The sequence below is a fragment of the Vanessa tameamea genome, chromosome 7 (assembly GCF_037043105.1).
Source record: "Vanessa tameamea isolate UH-Manoa-2023 chromosome 7, ilVanTame1 primary haplotype, whole genome shotgun sequence".
Taxonomy (NCBI): domain Eukaryota; kingdom Metazoa; phylum Arthropoda; class Insecta; order Lepidoptera; family Nymphalidae; genus Vanessa; species Vanessa tameamea.
Genome location: NC_087315.1, coordinates 765993 through 791592, shown reverse-complemented (window position 1 = coordinate 791592; position 25600 = coordinate 765993). Strand labels below are relative to the sequence as shown.

The following is a 25600-nucleotide window of genomic DNA, read 5'->3' as shown; positions in this document are numbered from 1 at the left end:
CCTGGCAGTAATATAATGAGTAGATTGTTCCTACTCAGACGGGGTTGCACAAAATCCTACTATCAAGTAAACAACCTCTATAACTACATATCAAGCCGTACTAAAATACAAATTTATTTGGTGGTAGGGCTTTGTGCAAGCCCGCCTGGGAAGGTACCACCCACTCATCAGATATTCTACCGCCAAACAGCAATACTCAATATTTTTGTGTTCCGGTTTGAAGGGTGAGTTAGCTAGTATAACTACAGGCACAAGGGACGTAACATCTTAGTTCCCAAGGGTGGTGGCGCATTGGTGATGTAAGAAATGGTTAATATTTCTTACAACGCCATTGTCTATGGGCGGTGGTGACCACTTAGAGGTGGCCCATTTGCTCGTCCGACTACCGATATAATACAAAAAAAATTAAGCAGTTTGTTATGCTTCCCCGAATTTACACCAGCCTTCATTTAAGATCCCACGTTTTATATATTATCTAAATTTAATATATTTAAAATCACTTCAAATTATAATTACGTTAACGAGTAAAAACCTGATCTGGATCGGCTGCCTGATTGGGAGATGAAGTCCGGTGGTGATTCTGGCATCGGCCGTTTCCTTCGGAAGCATGTGTCTCGCCAACGGCACAGAATTGCCGTACGGAAATATGACCTAAACCTGTGAATAAAACATTATAAAAATCAGAAAAAGTTTATGAAACAATATACGGACAAATTTATCAATTATTTTTATGTAATTGATATAAAAAAAAACGATATACATATATATAAACAATATGTAATATCTACCAATACAGCAAATATATAGATATTTTTTTAAATACACATTTATCTCTAATCCCGATTCTTTCTATTTCGATCAAAGCGATAGGTATGACTGATCAAAGTTAAAAAAAGAACATTTTTCAGCCAATACTAGTTTATCCAAGAGGAAATAACCAATTTAGTCCGTCCAATTGATTTTGCTCTTATCGAAAAAGAATATTTTCAAAAAGAGTGAATGATTTAATAAAATTGTGGTATTCAGTATAATTTCAGAGATTAACATCACCTAGATTCTACTCGGAAATATCGCACATATAAATAAATTTATTTATGTTTTTTTAAAAATCATCTTTCGAAGACATTTAGTTTGTCCTCTAATATAATCCATTAACACGAATCTTTTTTTTTGCATTTACATAAAAATAAAGTAACAGCTCCTAAATGTGTCGTCCTACCGTTTATTAATTGTTTAATAAAGTAATTATCATTAACATAAGTAATCAACATTATGTAGTAATTAATTTGTTGTAAAACGAGAGATATCGTAAACAAATTGGAAATATAATTTTCTCAATATAACCTTCTTTAATACAATATGTTTTCTTCTTATCATTACATAGTATAAAACAAAGTCGCTCATCGCTGTCTGTCCCTGTGTATGCTTAGATGTTTAAAATTATACAACTGATTTTGGTGCGGTTTTTTACTAGATAGATTGATTCAAGAACAAGATTTACACGTATAATACATGCACAATATAGTTGAGAAACACTGATAACTTTAGCGGTTTCTAAAGTGGTGCTACTTACTTTTTACGAGAAATAATGGCTTATTTTCGAAGCGATTTAAAGCAATACAGCAATAATACTTATTCAATTAAGTACTTTAAATAAATTATGCATTTAATAAAGCCCTTTACAGCATGTGATTTAAATGAATATTTTCGAAGATATTACAGGTATAAAACGCAGGGACACAGCGGTTTGTATTGTCTAATCACTGAAAACGTGTGTAAGACATTCTGTGGTATATTTAGTATCAGCTTTGCACCCGTGAGAAACCGGGCGGGTCGCTAGTTTGTTATATTTTGATTCCATTGTTGTCTAGTGGCTCATTGATAAGGCTTCAGATATTATAGCCGAGATCAAGCTACCTGAAGTTTCAAATTGTGCCTCGGAAAGTATGTAAAACCGTTGCTTCTACGCCTGAATTATCTGCAGCTGTCGACTATAGTCGTATCGGCATTGATCGACGGCATTCGATGACACGATAGGATATGTATAAAAATGGCTATTCGTTCAAAATGGCCGCCGTGAACAAATTAAGTTACAAGTACATCATCATCTCCAAACAGCATTTCATTAAGAAAAAAATAATTTTGTTGATGAAATATTAAAGCAAGGCAATCGGATTTATTACTTAACTTAATGTTCAATAAAAGCCGTTATATTTAAATTATTGAGTACATGATGATACGATTTCCTTTTCAGAGCGCTTTTTCCAATTGACACATTTTAATTTTTAACAATTTTAAGCTTGTGTGCGTGTAACTGCGTGTACGAGTGTAATCACTACTAGTTATGGTCACCAATCAATATAAAGTGTCGTGATGATATTACATTATTTATTCCGTATAAATTTACAATTGCATAGGAAATAAAACGACATACGTATCATACTAAATTACTGGAATAATTATAATATACTGTATTATATAGTGGATTTATTAAACTTTGAGTAAAATATTAAAATTGATTCTCACTCATCGTGACTTTTATATGATATTATGCAAATTCTACAAAAAAAATATCCCTTACCTTTAAGGTAGTAGCTTAATTATAAATGACAACTTAATTATAAGTTTATAAATAGATACAATATATTAAAGGTTTTCTTTTTAATTTAAGATTAAAGTAACTAATAAATGCGTGTTACCTAGTTTTGAACAAACAATAATAAAAAAATACAGTTTATAGAAGTTTAAACAGATACATAAATATTTCAGATCAAAACGTCTTAGCCGCGAGTCAGTTTACGTAGAAAATAACTATGTGTAGGTTGTTGCTACGTGGGAGTGTCTCATGCGACAACGAGCGAAACGTCCTCCTCTTGCAAGCGCTCGGCGCGGAACGCCTATTTGGAGTAATTGGGCGTTGCGTTTCAATGTTGGTAATTTTAGAAAAAAAAAAAAATATAATTAATCGAAATAAAAAAATAAAAAACGCGTTTTTATGAGTGAAACAGCGTTCAAATCACACTGAATCATTAAAATGGTATTAAAAAGAGACTAAACTTTTGTACAGTATTTTTAAAATGACTCGTAATGAAGTTTGATGGTTACTGATCAACCCCCAAAATCTTCCGTTGAGATTGACACGTTCCAACCACAGGACCAACCGCATTATATATATAATTATTAAATTCTTAGTCATTTCAAGAATAAATGTGCTTTCAATGCAATTCACTTAAGTCCTTGATTTCATATCATGTTTTTTTTTTTTAATTGTACAATATTTACGAAGACTGATAAAGGTAATATTTTATAGATTAATAGTCGATTTTTGTATACGTTATTGCATATCATAATTATCATAATTATTTCTCTACATAATTATAATAAGAGCTGTGTACCAAGCACCAAGAACTTGATTTTTAAAAATAACTTAATATAATATTCTTTTATTAATATATAATTATACAAAAGCTGAAGAAATAGACGATTGAAATTCAAATTTCCTCGTTCAAATATAAACATTTTTTTATCTTTATGGCCCGTCTACACGCAGCGACTTAACCTTAAATACGTTTATTTCAATTTGAGTAAAATACCTAGATTAAGGTTTATGTTGGTTTTTCATATTTATTAAAGATTCATTGGATTATATGTAATATGTGAGAACATCTAACATATTTTATTGCAGAGTCGCTGTAATTTTCGAAATGCTGCGTACCTTAGCGAGTCAAGTCTTCAATTCGGTCTCAACATGTACCTAGACAAGACCAAGGTCATATTTAACAGAAATGTCGTACCGGGACCGATAAACGTCGAAATAAATCTCTCGAAGATATTGTTTGACTTGATCCAGGTAGGGGTGAATGTACCTCAGAAACGGCACAATAATATACTCTGAGCAATTGAGATAGACCGCCATTGAAATCCGTGAGAAGGACATAATCATCATAGCAAAATATAAACAAAACTTACTTCGCATTCATCCAATAGTAGATGATCGGGTTGACCATGGCGTTGGCCATCGCCAGCCAGTAGAACCCGAGGTAGACGTGCTGAATATACTTCATGTATAGTATGGAGGGATTGAAGTGCGTGTAGATGAAGTAGGAATGGTAGGGCAACCAGCAGATCCCAAATATAACGATGACTAGGATAAACATCTTCACAACCTGTTAATAAAAACAAATGTTATATAAATTTGACGACCTCCGTGGTCGAGTAGTGTGTACACCGGTTTTCATGGGTACGCCACTCCAAGGTCCCGGGTTCGATTCCCTGCCGAGTCGATGTAGAAAAAATCCATTAGTTTTCTATGTTGTCTTGGGTCTGGGTGTTTGTGGTACCGTCGTTACTTCTGATTTTCCGTAACACAAGTGCTTTAGCTACTTACATTGGGATCAGAGTAATGTATGTGATGTTGTCCAACATGTATTATTATTATTTATTATTATTATTATTATAAATAAAATATTTCCCGGTAAAGAAACCGGATGAAAACTGCTTAATAGTGTAAATAATAAAAAGAAAAAAAAACAGACAAATCTTATACCTTTTTTATATTAATCTCTTCATTAAATATCATGGAAATGGCTCTGACAGAATATATTTGAAATCTATTATTGAATTTATGTATATATTTTATTAAATGAAAAGTGTTTTTATAAAACAAAGTCGCTTTCTCTGTCCCTATGTCCCTTTGTACGCTTAAATCTTTAAAACTACGCAACGGATTTTGATGCGGTTTTTTATAATAGAGTGATTCAAGAGGAAGGTTTTTGTATGTAATATATAGATAATATAGTTAAGTAACACTGATAATTAAAAAAAGATAATTGATAAAAGTTTCTAATGTGATGTCGTAAATTTATATTTTTTTTTGCGCTTACATTGTAAACGCTGGCTGAGCCCTACTAGAATTGTACACCTCAAAAATGTCTATAAAAAAGTCCGCGATGGTATATGTCTATCTCTTAAAGATATCCCACAATAAACATTTTTTATCGTTTACATTTTACGAGAAATAGTGGCTTATTTTCGAAGCGATTTTAAGCAATATAGCATTAATCCTTATCCAATTAGGTACCTTAAATAAATTGTGCATTCAATATAGGTCAATATGGCCCTTTACAGCATGTAATTTAAATGAATATTTTCGAAGATATTACAGATTTAAAAATTGCGGAACGTAGCGTTTGCGGTGGTACCGGCCGGCCGGGGCGGCGGGAGCGTGCTATAGGCGCGTCGGAGGCCGCGGTTCTCCCTGTAGCACTTTGAATTTAGCAGCGATCGGAAGCGGTTATTATAGGAGCTCTCTAGCGATTGAAATAACAATCCATACTTCCATACTAATATTATAAATGCGAAAGTAACTTTGTCTGTCTGACTGTCTGTCTCGCTTTCACGCCAAAACTACTGGACCGATTTAAATGAAATTTGGTACACAAATAGTCTAGAGCCTGAGAAAGGACATAGGCAACTTTTATTTGGAAAAAAGTGCTGTAAAGTTTAGAATTTTTAGAACTAGAAGCATAAAACTTATATTTTAGGCTGTACACTTATAAAATAACATATCATGACACCCACTCGGGAGGGAATTTTGGATATTCTACCCCTAAATGGGTGAAATAGGGGTTGAACGTTCGTATGGAATTTTTGAAGTTAGAAGCATGAAACTTCATTTATGGGCTACTGATTAAAAATGAGTAGATACGTATTTAAGCGTTTCTTGATATTCTACCTCTGAGGGGTGAAATAAGGGATGAAAGTTTTTATGGAAGTCCGTCATTTTTTAAATTAAAAACAAAAAACTGTTTTTTGGGATACTGATTAAAAATGAGTAAATACGTATTTAAGCGTTTCTGGATATTTTACGCCTAAGGGGAGAAATAGGGTTAACATTTCGTATACAGGTTAGTCTGGAAGTCTGTAATTTTTGAAGTTAGAAGCTAGAAATTTTATTTTTGGGCTACCGATCAAAAATAAGTTGATTCGCATTTAAGCGTATCTGGATATTCTACCCTAAGGGCTGAAATACACACCCATGTGGTATACAAAGAGGTATTACATTAACGTAACATTTTAAGTTAATTTGTAAATATATTCATATTCTACGCGGGCAAAGCCGCGGGTAACAGCTAGTATTAAATAAATGCTTGTTATTGTTGATTTTCATTTTTGACAGGTTTTTCGTATGATCGGATTATGAGAAGGGGGGAATAGAGTGTATCTGGTTTTGCGCACAGGCGTATATATATGGTCTGCGTAGCCTGCTGGTCCCTTGAGATTGGCAGTCATGACGCCATCATCACTACAATGTATTGTATGCTTATTAAATGTTCTCATTTTTTAAATCTTAATAGTAAACTAAAACTATCCTGTACTTGGATTAAGCAATCAGCGATTTATAGGAATAAATACATTTTAAGCCTCAACATTTTTTCTAAAGAATTTATGCGGGTATTGATTTATACATTAATTTTACGACCGACTGATACAAAAAAGGACATCACTCGAGTTTATATCTCGTACGGATATATGAAAGGTCGACGCTGTATTTCGGTTTGAAAGTTGATTTTTTTAGATGGCATGGCATTTTATATGGCTATTTTTATAGTTTCACCCGTGATAATAATTGACAAAGCGTTTTTTTTACCTGGGCAAATTTAGCACCGAAGAACAGCGAAATGAAATAAATAAATGACTACATTTTTAATATAAATGAAGTAAAAGTCGCATCCTTAAAATGCTATTCTATTTTATATAATATTTTTTAATAAAATTATTTTATTTTATATATTTATTTAATAATTATGAGGAAGGAAAATAATTTATTTTTTTAGTTTAGAATAAACGTGATAATCATATGCGGCTGAGCATGTAGAGTTGAGATGGTCGAGTGATTAGAACTTATTATAATTGATGATTGGTAGGACGGGTTCAAACTCAGCCACCATCAAACATCGTAAGGAAACCTGCACGTGGCGTATGAGAATGTGCAATATGTACCCACCAGCGAGCAATTACCAACCCTTCTCCCCAAAAGGGGGAGGAGAAACTTTCACTTTTATATGCATGAGCGAATAGAATAATTTAAAAGATTCATCCGTAATCCTTCAATGTTTCAACAACGGATCTTCTGTTTGTGTTTTCAACCTGATATTTCCAGGCATGTTTTAGAACGTCTATTTATATTTGTTGGTATAAAATTATTCGCTATATGGAATTCACGTGCCACATATGTATTTCGCATACACGTGCCCGAAGCCTCCAAACCAAGCATCAAGTGACATACATTTCATACAAGTTGTATAAACAATAATCAAATCGAATTAATTAGTGTATTTTTTTACATATAGTATATTAATATAATTTATTCAAGCTTCCTGATATTACTTTGAACATAACACATTCGTACGCAGCTTGACGTATGAAAGAAGGTTTGAGTTTTTATATCATCTCAATGAGAAAGAAATGATGTATTTCCCTTCCCCTTAGGGAATTATTATCCCTTTAGGGACTTGAACATTTCTCCAATCGCAAGTTGGCAATCCCAGATGGCAAAAACTTCATGAAACATATCGAGAGACTTTCGTTCTGTTTACGTCTCAGTTCACTCGATTATCTCGTCATCGAATGGTAACGTCTAATACATCCTCGACAGTTCTAAACCATGATACCAGCTAGTTACTCAAAATTCAAATTTTTATTTTAATATCATAAATAAATATTAATAATTGAAAATAATTCCTAATATTTGCGTTCATTAGGCTTAAAATGCCATGCAATAGTACTTATCTTCTGGTCTATAAAAAGTTAAATAATTTGTAGAATCGTCCTAGGCTTCATAAAATTGACCGGTCCCAATAGAACTGGAGTCAATCGAACTCGAATTAGCATTTCCACTACATACACAGCGACGTATAGACTATTCCAAACACAAGAAAGGACAAAACTAACAAACAAATTTGACATTGAATTGACGCAGTCAAAATCTTGAATAATCTATTATGGTTCACGAAAAAAAATCTGCGAAGTTTTATCGGAACTTTGGAAATAAAATTGAATTGGACATAAGTAGCTATGTAGAAAGGTATTATAAATAAAGATATATTAAACAAGAACTGTTTTTAAAGCAAAATATAGCATTAGCAAAGGAATAATAAAATCTGTATGTTTATTACTTCTTCTTGGATTGGAATAGTTATAGATTTTAATTTGAAAATAAGTTCATATTCGCTATATAAAAAAACGTTTACTTGGTGGTAGGATAGGTAGCTATTCTACCACCAAACAGTAACACTTAGTATTCCGGTTTTAAGAGACACAGACAGACACTCTTTTTGTCCAAGGTTGGTGTCACAAAGCAACGATTACCGTCTCTTAAGATTCCGATTTCTATGAATGGCACTTATCATCAGGTGGCCCATTTTCTAGTCCACCTAACTACATGATATAAACTTATTAAAATATATAAAATATGTAGGGTTTGAAAATCTTATAACGTTCTATAATATGTCGGAAATTATTTTGTAGAATGTTATTTACGCTTGTAAAGCTACGAGTCATCGCTGTAGTTAGAACGCAATGACGATCGAACGCCTGCGTTCTTTAGTTAACATAAAAATTTGATGTACAAAAAAAAACTACCTAGATATCTACCTAATCCTACTAGATTATATTATTATTAAAACCCAAATTTTATTTGTGCATAATATAAATTTTTAATCAGTGACACAATAATACAATTCAGTTTGACAATAGAAGCACATAAATAGGTAAAATTTTTTACCAGTAGCGAAGGTTTGTACGTTGCTCTAATATCGGAACTGGTCCACGAGATCTGGGTAGCCAGTAAATCCAAGTATTAAAAAAAAATAATTATAAATTGAGTCTACTTACAAAAAATTTAATTTAGCAAGCGGCGAGTACCTTCGAATGATTTATTCAAGCAAAGTGTACGAGTTTTACGATGAAAAAGCTGGAATTAATGGCTCTACCTAAACCACTTGTTTAATTAACTTCAAAAGGCAACGGTTTTAATATCATGTATGTTTGATTTATGTGTGTTCATCGAATTACTTGTAAACTACTAAATTAATTACGATAAATATAGATCATCTAAATATCCCACGAATGGGCTAAGATGGGATAAGACTATCATTTTGAAGAGAAGATGTAGAGCTCATTTTGTCAGATTTTCATGTGACCCAGAAAGCTATTATCACAACTGTTTCCTTCGCCGTAACCGCAATCTTCTGTTTTGATTATGAAAGATAAACGTTTGAAATTGTTTCTTAGTCAAATAATCATGCATTTCATATTAACACATATATACAATTTGTAAAGATTTAATTATATGCGTTATTATAATTACATACTATGTGTATGAAGTATGTACAATTAGTAATTGGTGAATACTTAATAAAATTATTTACGAACGTAAAATTTAATAATCGTACAATAATTATCTGTACTCGAATCAAGACCTAGGAATTAAAAAAAGTTATAGATGTCCCTTAAGTGGAGAGATTGTTGCAAAGAAAAATTAAATAAAATTAAGGTTTAAATTTTAATTATTTCTATTAAACTTTTTTTTTATGGTACAGATATGGGCCACCTGATGGTATGGTGACCGCCCATAGACAATGGGAACCACCAACCAACCTTGGGAACTAATATGCTATGTCCCTTGTGCCTGTAGTTGCACTGGCTCACTCACCCTTCGAATCGGAACACAAGAATACTGAGTACTGTTGTTTGGCGGCAGAATATGTGATGAGTAGGTGGTGGAAATCCGTCATTTATTAACTTTTTTGGTCTACTGATAAAAATGAGTAGATACGTATTTAAGCATTTCTGGATATTCTACTATAAGGGGTGAAATAGACACCAATAAATATAATAAATATAAATATTGGACAACATCACATACATTACTCTGATCCCAATGTAAGTAGCTAAAGCACTTGTGTTATGGAAAATCAGAAGTAACGACGGTACCACATACACCCAGACCCAAGACAATATAGAAAATTAATGAACTTTTTCTACATCGACTCGGCCGGGAATCGAACCCGGGACCTCGGAGTGGCGTACCCATGAAAACCGGTGTACACCCTACTCAACTACGGAGGTCACCAATGGGGGTATACAAAGAGGTCTTAAATTAATGTTATATTTTAAGTTAATCTGTAAATATATTCAACTTTCACGTGAGCAAAGCCGCGATCAACAGCTAGTAATTTATAAAGGTATTGCGTGAAGAATACCTGACATCCGATTCCTAAAACGCAAGCGGAGTCACAGGCGAAAACTTGTAAGTAATATATTAATACTTTGGAAGGACAATACATTCGATACAAAAGGCTGAGTAATTATTGTTATATCTATATGATAGGATGATATATTATATACTTTCCCGGAAAATGTTATTGCTAGCATTGCCCCCATTCCAAACGGTCATGATTTATACAGTTAATTAATATTTATATACATGTAAGGCAATACCTAATAAAGAAGACAAAATTATTTTTATACAATACCTTCCGTTTCGATCGTATCGAGTCCGCTTGCCGCTGTGTAAGTTCGCCGATGGATCTTGAACCCCAAAGTACTCTTCCCATCGCTGAATAGAAGAAGGTCATCCCGAGCATGGGCACTGCATATGTGACCACGAAGAATAGCACTTGATATCTGTAACAGGAATTGATCATGTTGATAATGTTATACAACAAAATAATCTTTAACATATACTTTAATCTTATTTAACCGTCAAAGCTCCATTTAGTATACCGGATTTGAGAAATGAAATAGTCTTGATACTTAATTTGTCTTTACCGTATAACCATATAATTTGATTCAAATTTGAACACGTAATAAATATTTATTTAAAAACTAAAAAATAACGTTTTGCAAAATATCATAATATATTTTAAATATATATTTTGGCAAGTACCAAAAGATTTTGAACGGGGAGTCAAAGAGACTAAGAGCGACACTTTAAAAAAATAATTAAAGGTCTTTAAACTATGTGCCCGTTCTTTTTAATTATATATAAGGAATAGTTTATACATCGGAATGTTATCACGGCTATATAAATATATACATAATATAAAATAATATATTATTTATATAAAGAGCCGAGATAGCCCAGTGGTTAGAATGCGTGCACCTTAACCGATAATTTCGGGTTCAAACCCAGGCAGGCACCACTGAATTTTCGTGTGCTTAATTTGTGTTTATAATTCATCTCGTGCTCGGCGGTGAAGGAAAACATCGTAAAGAAACCTGCATGTGTCTAATTTCAACGAAATTCTGCCACATTTGTATTCCACCAACCCGCATTGGAACAGCGTGGTGGAATATGCTCCAAAAAATTCTCCTCAAAGGGAGAGGAGGTCTTAGCCCAGCAGTGGGAAATTTACAGGCTGCTTATGTATAATATAATTATATATTTTTTAGAGTCAGCTTCAGACTTGGCTTGATATAAAGTATACTGTTTCAATATATTGTTCAATAATAATACTAATGAGCGATACGTAAAGACACACTAACAAAGCAGGATCGTGAGAAGGATGAATTTAAAAGATATACCGAGAGTGGGTTGTTAACATTACGCGAGTGAGATACTGACTTCTTAAAGAATAGAGTGCTATTCTATAAGAACTTCGTATCTCACCCGTGGCTTGCAGTGGCTCTTAACTCGTTCTGAATAATTAATGTATCTAATGTTGACTTAAACCATTAGTGAAATATTGTTATCTAAGTGTCTACCATCAGTCGTAACAATGTATTGTGTCATTTTTGAACCATTACATTCTCTCGACACTGAGTAACACTGCGATTGGTATATTAAGTTTATATTACGTTTCAATGAAGTTAAATGAATTTCTCATAAGTCCACGGTCTCCATTAAATTGTCCTCACAACAGTACACAAACTACCTTGATTCTGTGAACTGATAAGCGTATAATAATAAAACAAAAATGCAGAAATAAGGCGAAATATTTTTGTCGATCATAAAGCATCAGATGATGCTTCACATAATATCGTGCAATATTTCGTCCTTTGAAGTTCAATGAAGTATTTGTATTGTTCTATCTTACAATATTTTCGTTTGTTTTTTTTTTGCGTTTAATTATTTAACTTTATTTTGATTCTTGATGTATAATAGAATTGATATTTAACATCGAAGATCTTATATATGAACAGGAGATATTTAAGAACATCTAATTAAGTATTTATATTCAAAATATATTTTGTTTCTGTATGCAATAAAGAGCGCTGACACTTTTATGCTTGTGTGCGTTTAACTCCGTACGTTGTATAAGCTCGACTAATCAGTCAAGCCAATGACATAAGACATAAATCTTCGTGATGACATTATTTACTCCGTGTATTATTGTTAATGGGTTTTATTTTTAATATATAGAAAATAAAATATCTAAAGGATTATAATAATTTATAGAAATAATTATCTATTGGACACAGGTTATAAATTAAAAACTCACTCATAGTAACCATAAATTTTTCGGTTCTTATGATTTTGAGTTTTTTTTGCATTTTGTGTTTGTGACTTAACTTTATATTTGCATAAGTATTTCTTCGGTTAACTGTGTAGTTTTGTAGAAATAAGGATAATAAATAAATAAGTTTGAAACTTAATATTGTGCATTTATATCCCTTGGTTCGTTTTTATTCCTTTTTTTTTTCAATAACCATTTTTATTAATAGTCTTAGGAATACATTTTTTTAAAATAATACATTCTAAAGAATACAATCTGCTCGTTTATGTAGTTTTTACAGAAATAACTTACAACACATTTTTATGGGTAAAAATCACATGGCGTTTGAATCACACTGAATTGTTAACATTTTGAGAACATGCATTTAAAATGCATATATATACAAAACAAATATATTATCAAATATCAGTAATGATTTTTTTTTAGATTTATTCGACAAATTCTATTGATAAAAACCTAAACTTTTATACAGTATTTTTTTGTTTAAGTAACTGAAAATATTTGGCTCAGTCCTTTATAAAAACTCATGAAAACGGCTAATCCACCGTTAACGCGCTTAACAATAATGACTTTGAGCGTAGTGAAACTTCATTTCATTACGTTCAAAAGTTTGTCTGTTAGAACTTCTTATAGAGATACTTACTTAGTGGATCTAACTAATGGCGCGTTATACTAACAAACGATGCAATCTGAGCGACATTTTAAGTCGTCTGCTTTCAAAGAAAACTATAACTACAGCGTCTGCTTCAGCAATAAGATAATTAGATAATATTACATCTTCTATAATCGCGCATAAAACTTTCGGAAACAACACTATGTGTGATATATTTTCAAAATTCAGCTAGTAGCCTTGAAACTAATTATGAATTTGGTATCTTAATACCAGAAATTATTCATACCGGAAAGCTTGAACTATGTATGTACACAGGATTAATCATTATTTTGTTGAACAATACGCTTTTACAATAGCAACCCAGAAAACATTCAGAAATATTCAATTATCTATATAAAATAATAAGAATGTATAGAACATTTTATATTAAGAGTATTGTTTAGGATATGTAATTATTATTTAGATGATAACGAATCTCGGAAGATATGATTAGAAAGCCGTCCCGATTACTCAAAAGGCTCTAAGAAAACCTTATCATGGAATCTCCGTATCACAGACTATTGAAACATTCCTGACTAGTCGAGAGCGGACGTGTTTCAATTATTCTCTAAAATTTGCTAATTATTTCACGCATAATTAACCTTAGTGTATAACCAGTTATAAGTACAAAAAGAGTATAACGTGCAGCAAGTACAATATTGGAAAAAAAAATAACCCCGAGTTGTTGCATGCGACGCGAACGCTTGCTGAGGTAGGCTCCTCTTCACCTCGAGTAAAAGAGACGGGCTGCGAGGTGAAATAATTCGTCCTTTTCGCACCTGCACTCTTCGTTTCGTCCTGCATTGTTTGTTAACAAGTGAGTTAAAAATAGATTTATTCGTTTTTAAATAAAACTAAAATCATCCATAATATTATTGTCTTATGAAACTTACGACGCCGAACGCCGATACAATTAACGAAAATGCTCTGTTCTGCGTTTCAATCAACTATCGAAGACAATTTATATTTGAAATATCGGTCGTGTTCATCATATTTTCACATTCTTTGCATCAGTATATCCAATAAAGAATTTAAAAGCCTCAATACTGATAAGAAATCAAAGTGGCTATGCCCTAAATGCAGTTCTAAAGTTCCTAAGAAAGACAACTCAAACACGCAAGTACGGCCGACGTTGTCACCTAGTTCCCGTTCTAACATTAATATTTCTAAGCGCGGTACTACTGAGCTTCGCGGCATTGATGACGATAATATTTACTGCACACCCTCCTGTTTGTCACATTCTGATCTTCGTAGCATTATAAAGGATGAACTGCGAAACTGTCTTACCGATTTTAGAAGCGATATTAACAAAGGCGTTTCAAATGCTGGGTTTTTTAATAAGAAATAGTAAAGATTTTAAGAAACCACAGACCAAGATTGGCCTTTATTCTTCCTTGGTTAGATCTGGTCTAGAATATTGTGTTCAGGTCTGGTCTCCACACTATGATGTACACATCAAACGTATCGAGAGGGTTCAAAAGCGTTTCCTATGGCACATTGCATATCAATGCAATAAGGTAAAACAGTTGCCTACATATCATAGTCGGTTAGAATACTTTAAGCTAAATAGCTTGCTCGATTGGAGACATTTGTTGGATCAGATTTTTCTTTACAGAATAGTTAACGGTACATTAGACTGTCCCAACCTCGTAGAAAAAAATTATATTAATGCACCCTCGAGGTTTCCCCGCACAAGTAAATACGCTCCTTTTTCGATTCTACGTTCAAAAACTAATTTGGGACAGAATGCTATCATAAGTAGGCTACCTAGACAGTATAACCTACTTATAAAAAATCAAAAAATTGATGTAGACATTTTTTCGGACAGTCTGCCAAAATTTAAAAGCAGGATTGTAGAAATTTGTTTAAAATTTAGTTGTTTAAAATTTAGTTGGTAATTTGTAATTGTCTTGTCTTTTGTAATTTGCATTTTTTATATTGTATTATTATTGTTAGTATTTTTTTTTCTGTCCCTTTTTGTATAACATAGTAGAAAAAAGCTGTGTTAGGTTAATAGATAAAATTGTCCTTTTCCATGCCGTGATAACTTTTAATTGAAACAACACTTAGCTAAATATGTAATTACCTTTATTTTTAACCTATAAATGGTGTATGTTTTGTAAGTTGTCCTTAATAAAAAAAATAAATAAAAATGATGTGATGTGATGATGAAATAATCTTGATCTTTATATCTCCATTGATATATCAAGACTTTTGGTACCTTAATGTAAAAATAAATATGCTCATTACTGTGGTCTGACTTTATACGTTACTCCTTTCCATAAAGTCCTATCCTAACACTATTCGGAACGTGACACTGATAATAATCATGTGGAGTTGCCACAGCTCGAACTATTTGCGAGTATTTAGGCTATACTAATATTAATAAATACTGTAGCCAGCGGTCGTCGTCAGACAGACAGAGTTTCACCTACCTTATCATATAGAAGAGTCAATTTGTCCAGTCGTTATATAATTATTTAATTATATTTAAAATAGTAGAGCAAAGATCGACTCTTTAAAAAAATAGATAAGAGTTTCATTTGTTCATTTTTTTTTCGCTACAAAGTTTCTTTACTACAGTTAAGAGTATTTTAGAAATCACGGTAAGTAATCCAATGTATTTATTTCTTCATATTTTAAGACTGATAAACTGATTAGACCGTCGTTTACTATCGGAAACGATAGATAATATATATCTATGAAGCGATTCTTCCAAGGTACCTGCTTCTATAGGGTCATAGGTCCTTGACCTCTTGTAGGGATTTAGTATACTGCACAAATAACTAACATCTTGTATGTCATCACCCAAAATTTCGTAACTATAATATAAAATAAAAATGGCCATCCAAACTTTTCGTATAAAAAAAAAAAAAACGAAATTGCGAAATATATTTTTTAAATAAGTAAGTAGCACATTTTTAGGTTATGCACAATATTTAAATTCTGCCGAAATATGCGAAAATAACGGACTTTCAACCAACTTTAATGGCCACAAAAATTTTCATCTCAAATGTTTTAGCTCAGTTACAAGGCTGGCAACAAAAAGTGAGTTTGATTCTATTAAAGGTTGAAATACTTTTGCGCTTCGTTTTATATATTAACCAAAGCAAGAGTACATACATACATATTACTACTTGGCATGTACGTAAACGATCATTTTAATATAGCCTCCTTTAGCGACGATTTATCCTCGTTTCTGAAACATAACTTACGTCTAAACAATAAAAAATTTGTTCTATTATGAGCTTTAATATTGCCTGGGCTGTGCAAATTTACTTTGATATTTTAATACGATCTAAAAATATGAGTAATCAGCATTATAAATTTATGATGAAAATAGAAGAACTACCTAAGTAAAATGAGTGTCAATGGTTAAAATAAAAGCCTCAATCTTTAGTTCAACTAAAACATTAAGATATTTTTTACATAAAATATTTAGGCCGATGGGCTAATGGATGGTATTGGGCTACCAAAGCCTATAGTAATTTGCGTTGAAAAAATATTAACTACATCTTACATCTCCAATGAGCTACCGACCTTCGGAACTAAAGAGTTATGTCCCTTATGCCTGTCGTTACTCGGGCTCACTCACCCTTTAAACCAAACACAATAATATCAAATGATGCTGTCTACGCATAAAATATGTGATCAGTGGTTGGTTGGAGCCTTACCACCCAGCAGTATTAGTGGGACAGTTTTAAATGGGTCGTTCATTCAAACACACTAACAATATATCAATACATTTTAGGATAACATAAAAATCATTCTTTATTACTTCTAAGTGAACGGTATCCAAGTAAATATATTTTTTTTCATAATCCGCATTCAATAAATTGATGTTATACCGTTGACGCCTCCGCTCTATGACGCTTGAAACCGACAATGCGCCATTCGACTTTCCGACCGAGGACGATAATATAACTTTAGATCATAAAAACTGAAGCCATAAACGAGTGAAGTTATATTTAAAAATTCTTTTATTTAAAAAAACTTCTGAGTAGATCTAATGCTATAAAATTATGCGTTGATTTTACTCGTAGAAGATCAATTTTGTGAATATAAACCGTCAAGAATAGCAATTGTTAAACAAATTCAATTGAAAATAATTTAGTAAATAAATTATTTTCAATTGAATTTATTTCATTGATTATCGTTTAGAGGATCTATTTTATTGGGTTTTAACGAATAGCGCCAATTTATAAACTCATTTCGGTCCAATTGTAGGTTTTGTATCATTGAAGTCGATTACGGAAATTATTTGCGGCATTTCTTACGTTCTTAGAACTTTATCTACTTACATACTATTAAGGAGTAAAGTTTAGCTAATTTATTTTATTATTAAATGACAATATGAAATGATTAAATACCAATTTATGCCTACTTTACGAGTCAATCGATGAAATTTTTATCAAGTTCAATTCTATCTAGTATAAAATCAACATTGGATTTTATACTAGAATTTTAAAAAATCCATGCTTTGTCAACACTAATAATATTAATAATTATAAATAAATATAAATAATTAAATAATGCCATCTCAGGCGGTGCAAACTTATGAGACTGAAGTTTTATATGCTCATATATTTTAAACAATAACGATTAACGACGCAAAATTTCGAATAAGTGACTAAACATTTCGCTTTGGAGATTCAGTCATATTCATTTTATTTGAGAACTGTTCTAATGGACCAAACACGTGGATCTTGACCAATATTCAATTTTTCAAATACAGTTACGAACCACTTAATTATAATATAAATCAATTTTAGTTTAGAATTCAGCTTGTGTTCGATGATACGGAAACATATGTGAGAAAACCTGAATATTTCACATAAAATTCTATCTCATGTAACCTGTAGTGGAGCAGAATCGTGTAATTATTCACAATCGTTCAAACGATCTGTGAAATATTTATGAGTTAATTAATATAAACTTACACGAAATCCATGTAGGAGACATCAGGCAGACCATCAGGCCACGAAAGCAGGCACGCAGTCTTTAATATCCCCTTAGATCTGTTTTAAAGAAAATATATTTCATTAATCACTTATAAAATACATAATATATTGTCTTCAAAGTGGTCGATTCTAAGATTATGCGTACATCGGACCGGAACATAAATACACAACTAAGGATGGTACGACAATCGTTACAAGAAATATCAAGAATATTTTTTATACCGCATTGCGGAAACTTTCCGATGTTAAACTCAACAGATACTTCACTTAGATCTGAGCCAAAAGGCAAACATGAGTTATCAACTAGAAAGCGAATTTCTATAAAAATATGTAGAATATTGATGAAACTGTATATCTATTAAATATGATTCCAAGTCACAAATAGACGTTTAGGGAAGTTTTACTTAATATGAGATCTAATAATAGCATTCGCTTAGTTTTTTAGATATGCAAGTACACTGAATACACAAACGGTTAATCCAACTGACTTTGAACCAATGTTCTGCTAATTTACTATAAACTACCTTTGTAGAATACGTATCTATATTTTTTTTCCATTGAGTTTTAGTTTTGCACCATAAATTAACTTTTATATCCTATATTTCATTATAGTTGTTTTTTTATTTATTATATAAGTAGGCAGACAAATGAACCACCTGATGGTTAGTGGTCACCACCTTCCATTAACATTGTAAAAACTCTGCAAGAAATATTAACCGTTTACATCGCCAATGCGCCACCAATATTGGCAACTAAGATGTTATGTCCATTGTGCCTTTAGTTACACTTCCTCACTCACACTTTAAAACGGAACACAAAAGTACCAAATATTGCTGCGGCGGTAGAATATGTGACGCGTGAGAGTTTTGGGGAAGCCCAGACGGACTTGCACAAAGTCCTACCACCAAGTTTCATCACACAGATTTCTTATCAAAAGAAAATATGTCTTTTTAAGATAAATTGTTTGTCTAAAAATATTTAAATATTTATTTAAAAGGATAATTCAGTGACAGATTCCCCAAATCTGTGTGCAACCTAATTTTATAAAAACACAATGTGAACATTAACTAGTTTGGCCTAAATTAGATAATCTGACAGAGACGAAAATGTCACCCATTTAATTTATAGTCTGTAGTAATTGAAAATTACGTCACAACTGTGACCAGGCTCACATGCGTATGCTCGGGTATAAAACGTATTGCCTGCATTATTCGGTCTCGGACGCTACTCCATAAGACTAAATCTCATTTTGTGATCTATAATTGAATATTTCATCTGCTTATTTCAATATCCTAACCGATTCGTTATTTAAAAATTTACTGTTATAACATTTCCAATTCCTTTGTATTTTTATATAATATATAAAGAGGTCTATGATTTTCTATGTTATACATTAAAAGAAACATACAGTCTTAAAAGAAACAAGTGAACTACGTAGGATATATTATAGTGTACATTTGTATGCTAACCACAAGCGCACACACTCTCATAATCCCATGGGATGGCAAATCTGACACGACCGGAAAGAGGTTGAGTGCAGACACAACGACTTTACTTCAAGGCTTACTATTAAACATTTTCGTTTCGACTGAAAAACTCAATAAATATTTAATACGCCCAACCAGGGCGTATTAAAACAAAAAATATATATTAAATTGACTCTTTCCGTTCAATACTATTAAAACTTCTTATAATTTGGCTCTAGAAGCTAACGTTAGATAAACATTAGTGATTGTTAAGACTTTAGCAAAATGATAATTATTATAAGAATGTTCGATAAGAAATATGTTTATCTATATATATGATGATGAAAGAGTGTAAATTGTTTTTAATTGGTTCTTTATCGCACTAAAGAAAAATAGGTTGTACAAAATTCAGTTTTAAGCCGTAGGATGTGTGTGTTGTGTATTAATAGAATAAAGTAAATATTATAAAATAACATAAACTGTAAAGTTGTCGAAGATTTCAAGCGATTTGACACTAATTGGCAGCTTAGTCACTAACTCCATCATAGACCACTCAAAACCGAGAATTTACTATGTTACGTTATAATAAAATTCTGCAGACATTTTTAACTTTGCCGTTTCATAAATTCAAATAATTTGTAAAAGATACATTGGTAAAGACAGCATATTTTTCGATGCAAGCGTGGAGGATAAAAAAACGTGGAGTTAATGCTTGTTGACTTCCAGGCAGGATATATTACATACATATATAATTGTATTTCACTAACATTAGTGTATTTTTAGATGTTGAAAAAGAGTAACTACTGAGTTTCTTGCCGGTTCTTCTCGGTAGAATCTACATTTCTTAACCGGTGGTAGCTTCGCTTAATGTAGTTTGTTAAATGACGATTCAAAAGTGCTTGTAAAAACCTACTTGAATAAAGTATATTTTGATTTTGTTTGTTTTTAATTTTACGCCAAACTACATCAGCTGTATCACCAATATATGTCCTGATTGATTTCGATGTTGACGGAAATTATCATTGTTGAGTGCCAATAATATTTCATTAGTTCAATGGGTTTTAAACCCTGAACCTTGGTCTCGTCTTATTATTATTAATTGTAAACATAATTTTGTTTCCGTGACATTAAACATCAAAAATGAATTTTATTTAGCAAATGAATAATTGTAGTAAAAGATCAAACCAAAGTAAAATTCAATCCACCATAACCTTTCTTACGGTATTAATCAAAGGAAAATAACTGATGTTGAAATACTTTTGAAGTGTGGAAAAATAAATCAAAACACTAGACTTGAAAGAACATTAATGAGAATTACAGAAAGTAGCAGCGGTACCCGCGACAGCGCAGTGGAATATATTTAAGCGGTTAAAAAGGAGACTGGTGACTGCTGATAATATTCTTAGTCGAAGCGCTCCCTTCATATTTACGTAAAGAACACGAGCTAAGGAATGGTAAGTATTTGTGCTAAGGAGTAGAGTAAGAGCCGAGATGACACAATGGTTAGAGCGCGTACATCTTAACCGATGATTACGGGTTCAACCCAGGCTAGCACCACTGAATTTTCACGTGCTTAATTTGTGTTTATTATTCATCTCGCGCTCGGCGGTGAAGGAAAACATTAGACACATGCAGGTCTAATTTCAACGAAATTCTGCCACATGTGAATCCACCAACCCACTTTGGAGCAGCTCCTAACCTTCTCATCAAAAGGAGAGGAGGCCTTAGCCCAGCAGTGGGAAATTTACAGGCTGTACACGTTGCTGTAGTTGAATAACATATGCACAAATCACATAGTAGGGAAATACTTCAAACGTCAAAATCATATTATATATATCAAAAATGAAAAAAAAACGTGTCAGTGATTTTTCATACGCGATTTTACGCATTAACTCAAAGTACTCAACGGTAATATATGAAAAATTACTTTGCAATATTTCAAGGTGTTGATGATTTTTTTGTATCATTTTTTTAATTAAAAATAGTTGCAATGATTGAAATTAATTAAGGAATTAATAATATTCCTATATATCCCATCTTGTAAGCTTATCACTTGTGTTAGGAGTGACCACAATAGCCCAAGGGTTCAGGATCGATCCTGCGGCTTTTTACATCGCTAGGCAGCCCGTAAACCATTGCGCTATTGACGCTTCAAGTGACGCTGATGCTTAAGGGAAGCGTCACTTGAAGTCATTATTATTGATTTTTGTAATTAAACTTACGTCGGTCATGCTCGATATGTTAGGATCATTTTCTTGATAAATAAATTGACTGTAATAGTTAACCAACAATAGCGTTGCACAGTTTTGTCATTGGATTCACATCCCAAAGGATAAGATATTCTCGACCTTAATAACGTTTAACAGTTGAGGCTACACGTGTTTACTTTATGTCCATAGATTTGCTCACAAGGTGTGTTGTAATACTTTTTTTATATAAAATCAAAATATACTTTATTCGTGTAGGTTTTAATAAGCACTTTCGAATTATTATTTTTAAATATGAAGTCATCACTGATCCTTAATACATATGGAGAATTAAAAGAAAATCAGTTTAAATTTCATATATTTTTTGACAAACGATTTAAATTTATTTACCAGCAAAGTTATCATTGAAAGGATATCAATATAGGAACGTAAACATCGAAAACCTCGAACGACTACTAGGCAAAACACCGAGGGGTTTTGCGAAATGATGTAGGCACAGCTCTTAATAACTCGATCGAGTTGGTTGGGAGAATTCTATCACAAAACAATTACGTCAAGATCATGACAGTCATGAAATACAGACAAATATATATTATGGAGGAAACGTTAGAGGTTTTTGATGTGACTGTATGAACAAAGGCATCTAACTACCCCTAGTTTCCGTTTGCATACGGCACAGAGAACGTTTTTGGGCAATAATATTATAATAAGATACCGGAAAATATTATATATAATCAATTTACCATTTAAAAAGTTTATTAATACATAAATCTTAATGTTCATTAAAAGAATCCTTTTTTAGAAAAAAAACGCCTCGATTAAGGCTTGGGTTCCATCACAGGACACTAATTGTGAAAACGGCATTGTAAATCTGTTTATTTGAAAAGAGGAACGATACTAGTTTCTGCCGTTTTTTCTTGCTGGAGGCTGCTTTCCGAAACGGTTTAAATTTTGACGATTCAAAAACTCTTCTTTGAAGTTTACTTGAATAAAATACATTTGATTTGATTTGATCTAGAAGTGGGTTATGCTATTATCAGTATTAAAAAGTTAGTCGTATTATACAATCTGCATTTTAATATTAAGACCTGGTTCTTATTATTAAATATTACTTATTTTTTATGATGAAGGTTTCGTCACTTGTGTCTGTAGTTACATAGGCTCACTTACCCTTATAACCGGAACACCACAATACTGAGTATTGGTGTTTGGCGGTACAATATCTGATGTGTGGTTGGTACCTACTCAGACGGGCTTGCACAATGCCCTATAATCAAGTAAGCTCACTTAGTAAATAAAAAACTTTGTAATATACTAAAGTTAAGCAATATTATCAGTATCTATCAGTAAAATTATTTTTTGAGTTAAGAGTCAAAAGGTTCCTGCCACATAACACAAAACATAGAAATTGTCTTGCGTTTATTTACTCTGATTTTGGCCTTATATTATTTGATGAAATTCGATAAATACCTATAAATATACCTATATATCATTATATATGTATAATATGTGTAATATATGTGCTTACAAGAGGTTTTTTTATGTTATAGGGGGCAAAAGAGCAGGAGGCCTACCCGATAGGAAGTGATTACCACCGCCCATGGACATTTACAACACCGGGGCGCTTGCAGGTGCGTTGCTGGACTTTATAGTTCATAGTTCATAATGCGATAAGACCACCCATACTGTTGTAGCAATTATCTCTAAATGTTATTTTATTGATTGACATTGCTAGGATTGGAACTGCAAAATAATAATGAATGTGCCTCACCTCCTACGTTACAAATATATTTATACAACTTAACACTTACCGATATTCTTTAGTAGTCGAGTAAAGCAGACACGGTATGGCGAGCAGCATCCCGCTCACCCATATTCCAGCTATCATGATGAGTGAACACGTCTTCGACATCCGAGGCCGCATCGGCCTTACTATCGCCTGGTACCTGGTTACATATAAAATATTAAGACGTCGAGTCAGAAAATATTTGAAATATTTATTCGTTACAATTATTTCTATCTATTTACATAAATAATTGTAAATTTTCTCTTTTCTTTTCTTGTTGTAACAAATATGTATATGTACATAGCGTTATTTAAATTTATATATTTTTTTAAATATTTGTGTTAAAAACTGGCTAATGGTGCATCAGGTATGATGTTATATGATCACCATCGCACATAAACGGCTGCCACACTTTGGGGGCCTCGCCGATCAAGTCTTAGACAGCCTCAGTGAGAATAGAGCGCTGACGGTCTTATTGAAAAAAAGCCTTTTTGTGTGGTAATTTGAGATCACCTGCACCTGCACCCTGGCGGTTGTTGTGCTTAAGGGCTTTGGGAAATATTTTTGATCTTAGTGCCTTTTACGCTGGCTCACTCAACATTCAAATTATCTCTCTTAACATGAGAATGACACTTGAATGGTAAGAGGCATTTAATGAATATTTGCCAGTATTTTTCCTTACTACATCAGCTTTAATAGGAATTTGATTACGTATATATAGCAATAATATTAGCACGTAAATTATATTTTTATTAAAATCAATGTGTTTATTCGACAAAGAACCCCGATGTCTGTAGTTACAATGATCCACGGTATTTTTTTTTAAATTAATATTTTTTTATCTATAAATAAAACATATTATCAATGTAAGATTATATTAATGTCAAAAAAACGTGGAAGAACAACTTGTTGTATTCCTACGTGACATTGGCGTAATAATCTGTGCCCTGTCTGCACAACTAAAAGCCATTACACTAAGAATTTAATTGAACTTGTATAATATTAATATCAGCGTATTATACAGTAAAGATAATTGCGAAGAAAAATTATTTATGCGATAACTTTATTGCAGAACATAATTATAGCAACATAACTTAAAATACGTTTATTGATAAAGTAATAATATATTACCGGACCGGACCTATAATTATTTCGATCTTTCAAATGGTAATAACTCAGGAATAGCGGTTTAGGAGGAAAATATATGAACAATGTTGGTAAATAATGTATCCTCAAAGAACACTCCCCGTTTACAAAAAAACTAAAATGCTTTTGACCTTTGCATCTATAAGTAAGATCAGTTTTTTTATGTCACTTGCCGTATACCTAAGATCTATACCAATTATCAGATCCAAATGTTTGGCCGAACTATGAACTCGAGCCTTAAATCGGTCCGGCTCTAAACATTGGTATTTTACAAGCTTTTATCTAACTTGCAATGACAGTTAACAGATGGAGCTGAAATTTTGTATACACGTTCAGTTTGGATGACTTATGTTTAGTTAATTGTAATTACTTAGTTTACGGTTAATTTACTCGTGTAGATAATGAATTAAATAAAATAATTAAATCTGAATAGTTGTATCTAATAATATTTTCAAACGAAGCGAATACAAGTACTTAATATAAGTATAATAATTACTTCTGTTCTCGCGAATTTTTTTTTATATAATATTAAATTGTGTCAAATGTGAAATTATGCTTTAGGTTTACCTACAGTAAAGTTTTAGTATAAAAGTTTATTTTTTTTCTTTTGACCGCATTAAATAAATGTTTTTTTTTTACTTTAATTTATTTGTCTGCTAAATTAATTTTAGATTTTTTGATAGCATTTATTTATTATATTAAAATTTCAACTACACTAACAAATTTTTAGTGACAACAATAGAGTCTGGCACAGAGCGAGGAACCGCAAAACTGTCTGGTTAACTTAACTTTACATTGCTAAAAAGACATAAAAATTTAATATAATTAAAATTCCATTCTATGCATCCGTACAAATGGAAT

General features: G+C 32.1%; 1 protein-coding gene across 1 annotated transcript in view; it reads right to left on the bottom strand.

Annotated features, from left to right (window-relative positions):
- Positions 1-25600, bottom strand: part of LOC113392175 (tachykinin-like peptides receptor 86C) — a 76302-nt gene that overhangs the window by 8027 nt on the left and 42675 nt on the right. The window contains exons 5-9 of the mRNA XM_064215393.1: positions 23619-23753; positions 18114-18191; positions 10539-10689; positions 3970-4166; positions 533-657 (exon numbers count right to left, since the gene is read on the bottom strand). Of these exons, the coding sequence (XP_064071463.1) occupies positions 533-657; positions 3970-4166; positions 10539-10689; positions 18114-18191; positions 23619-23753 (686 nt within the window). The remainder of the gene's footprint in view (positions 1-532; positions 658-3969; positions 4167-10538; positions 10690-18113; positions 18192-23618; positions 23754-25600) is intronic.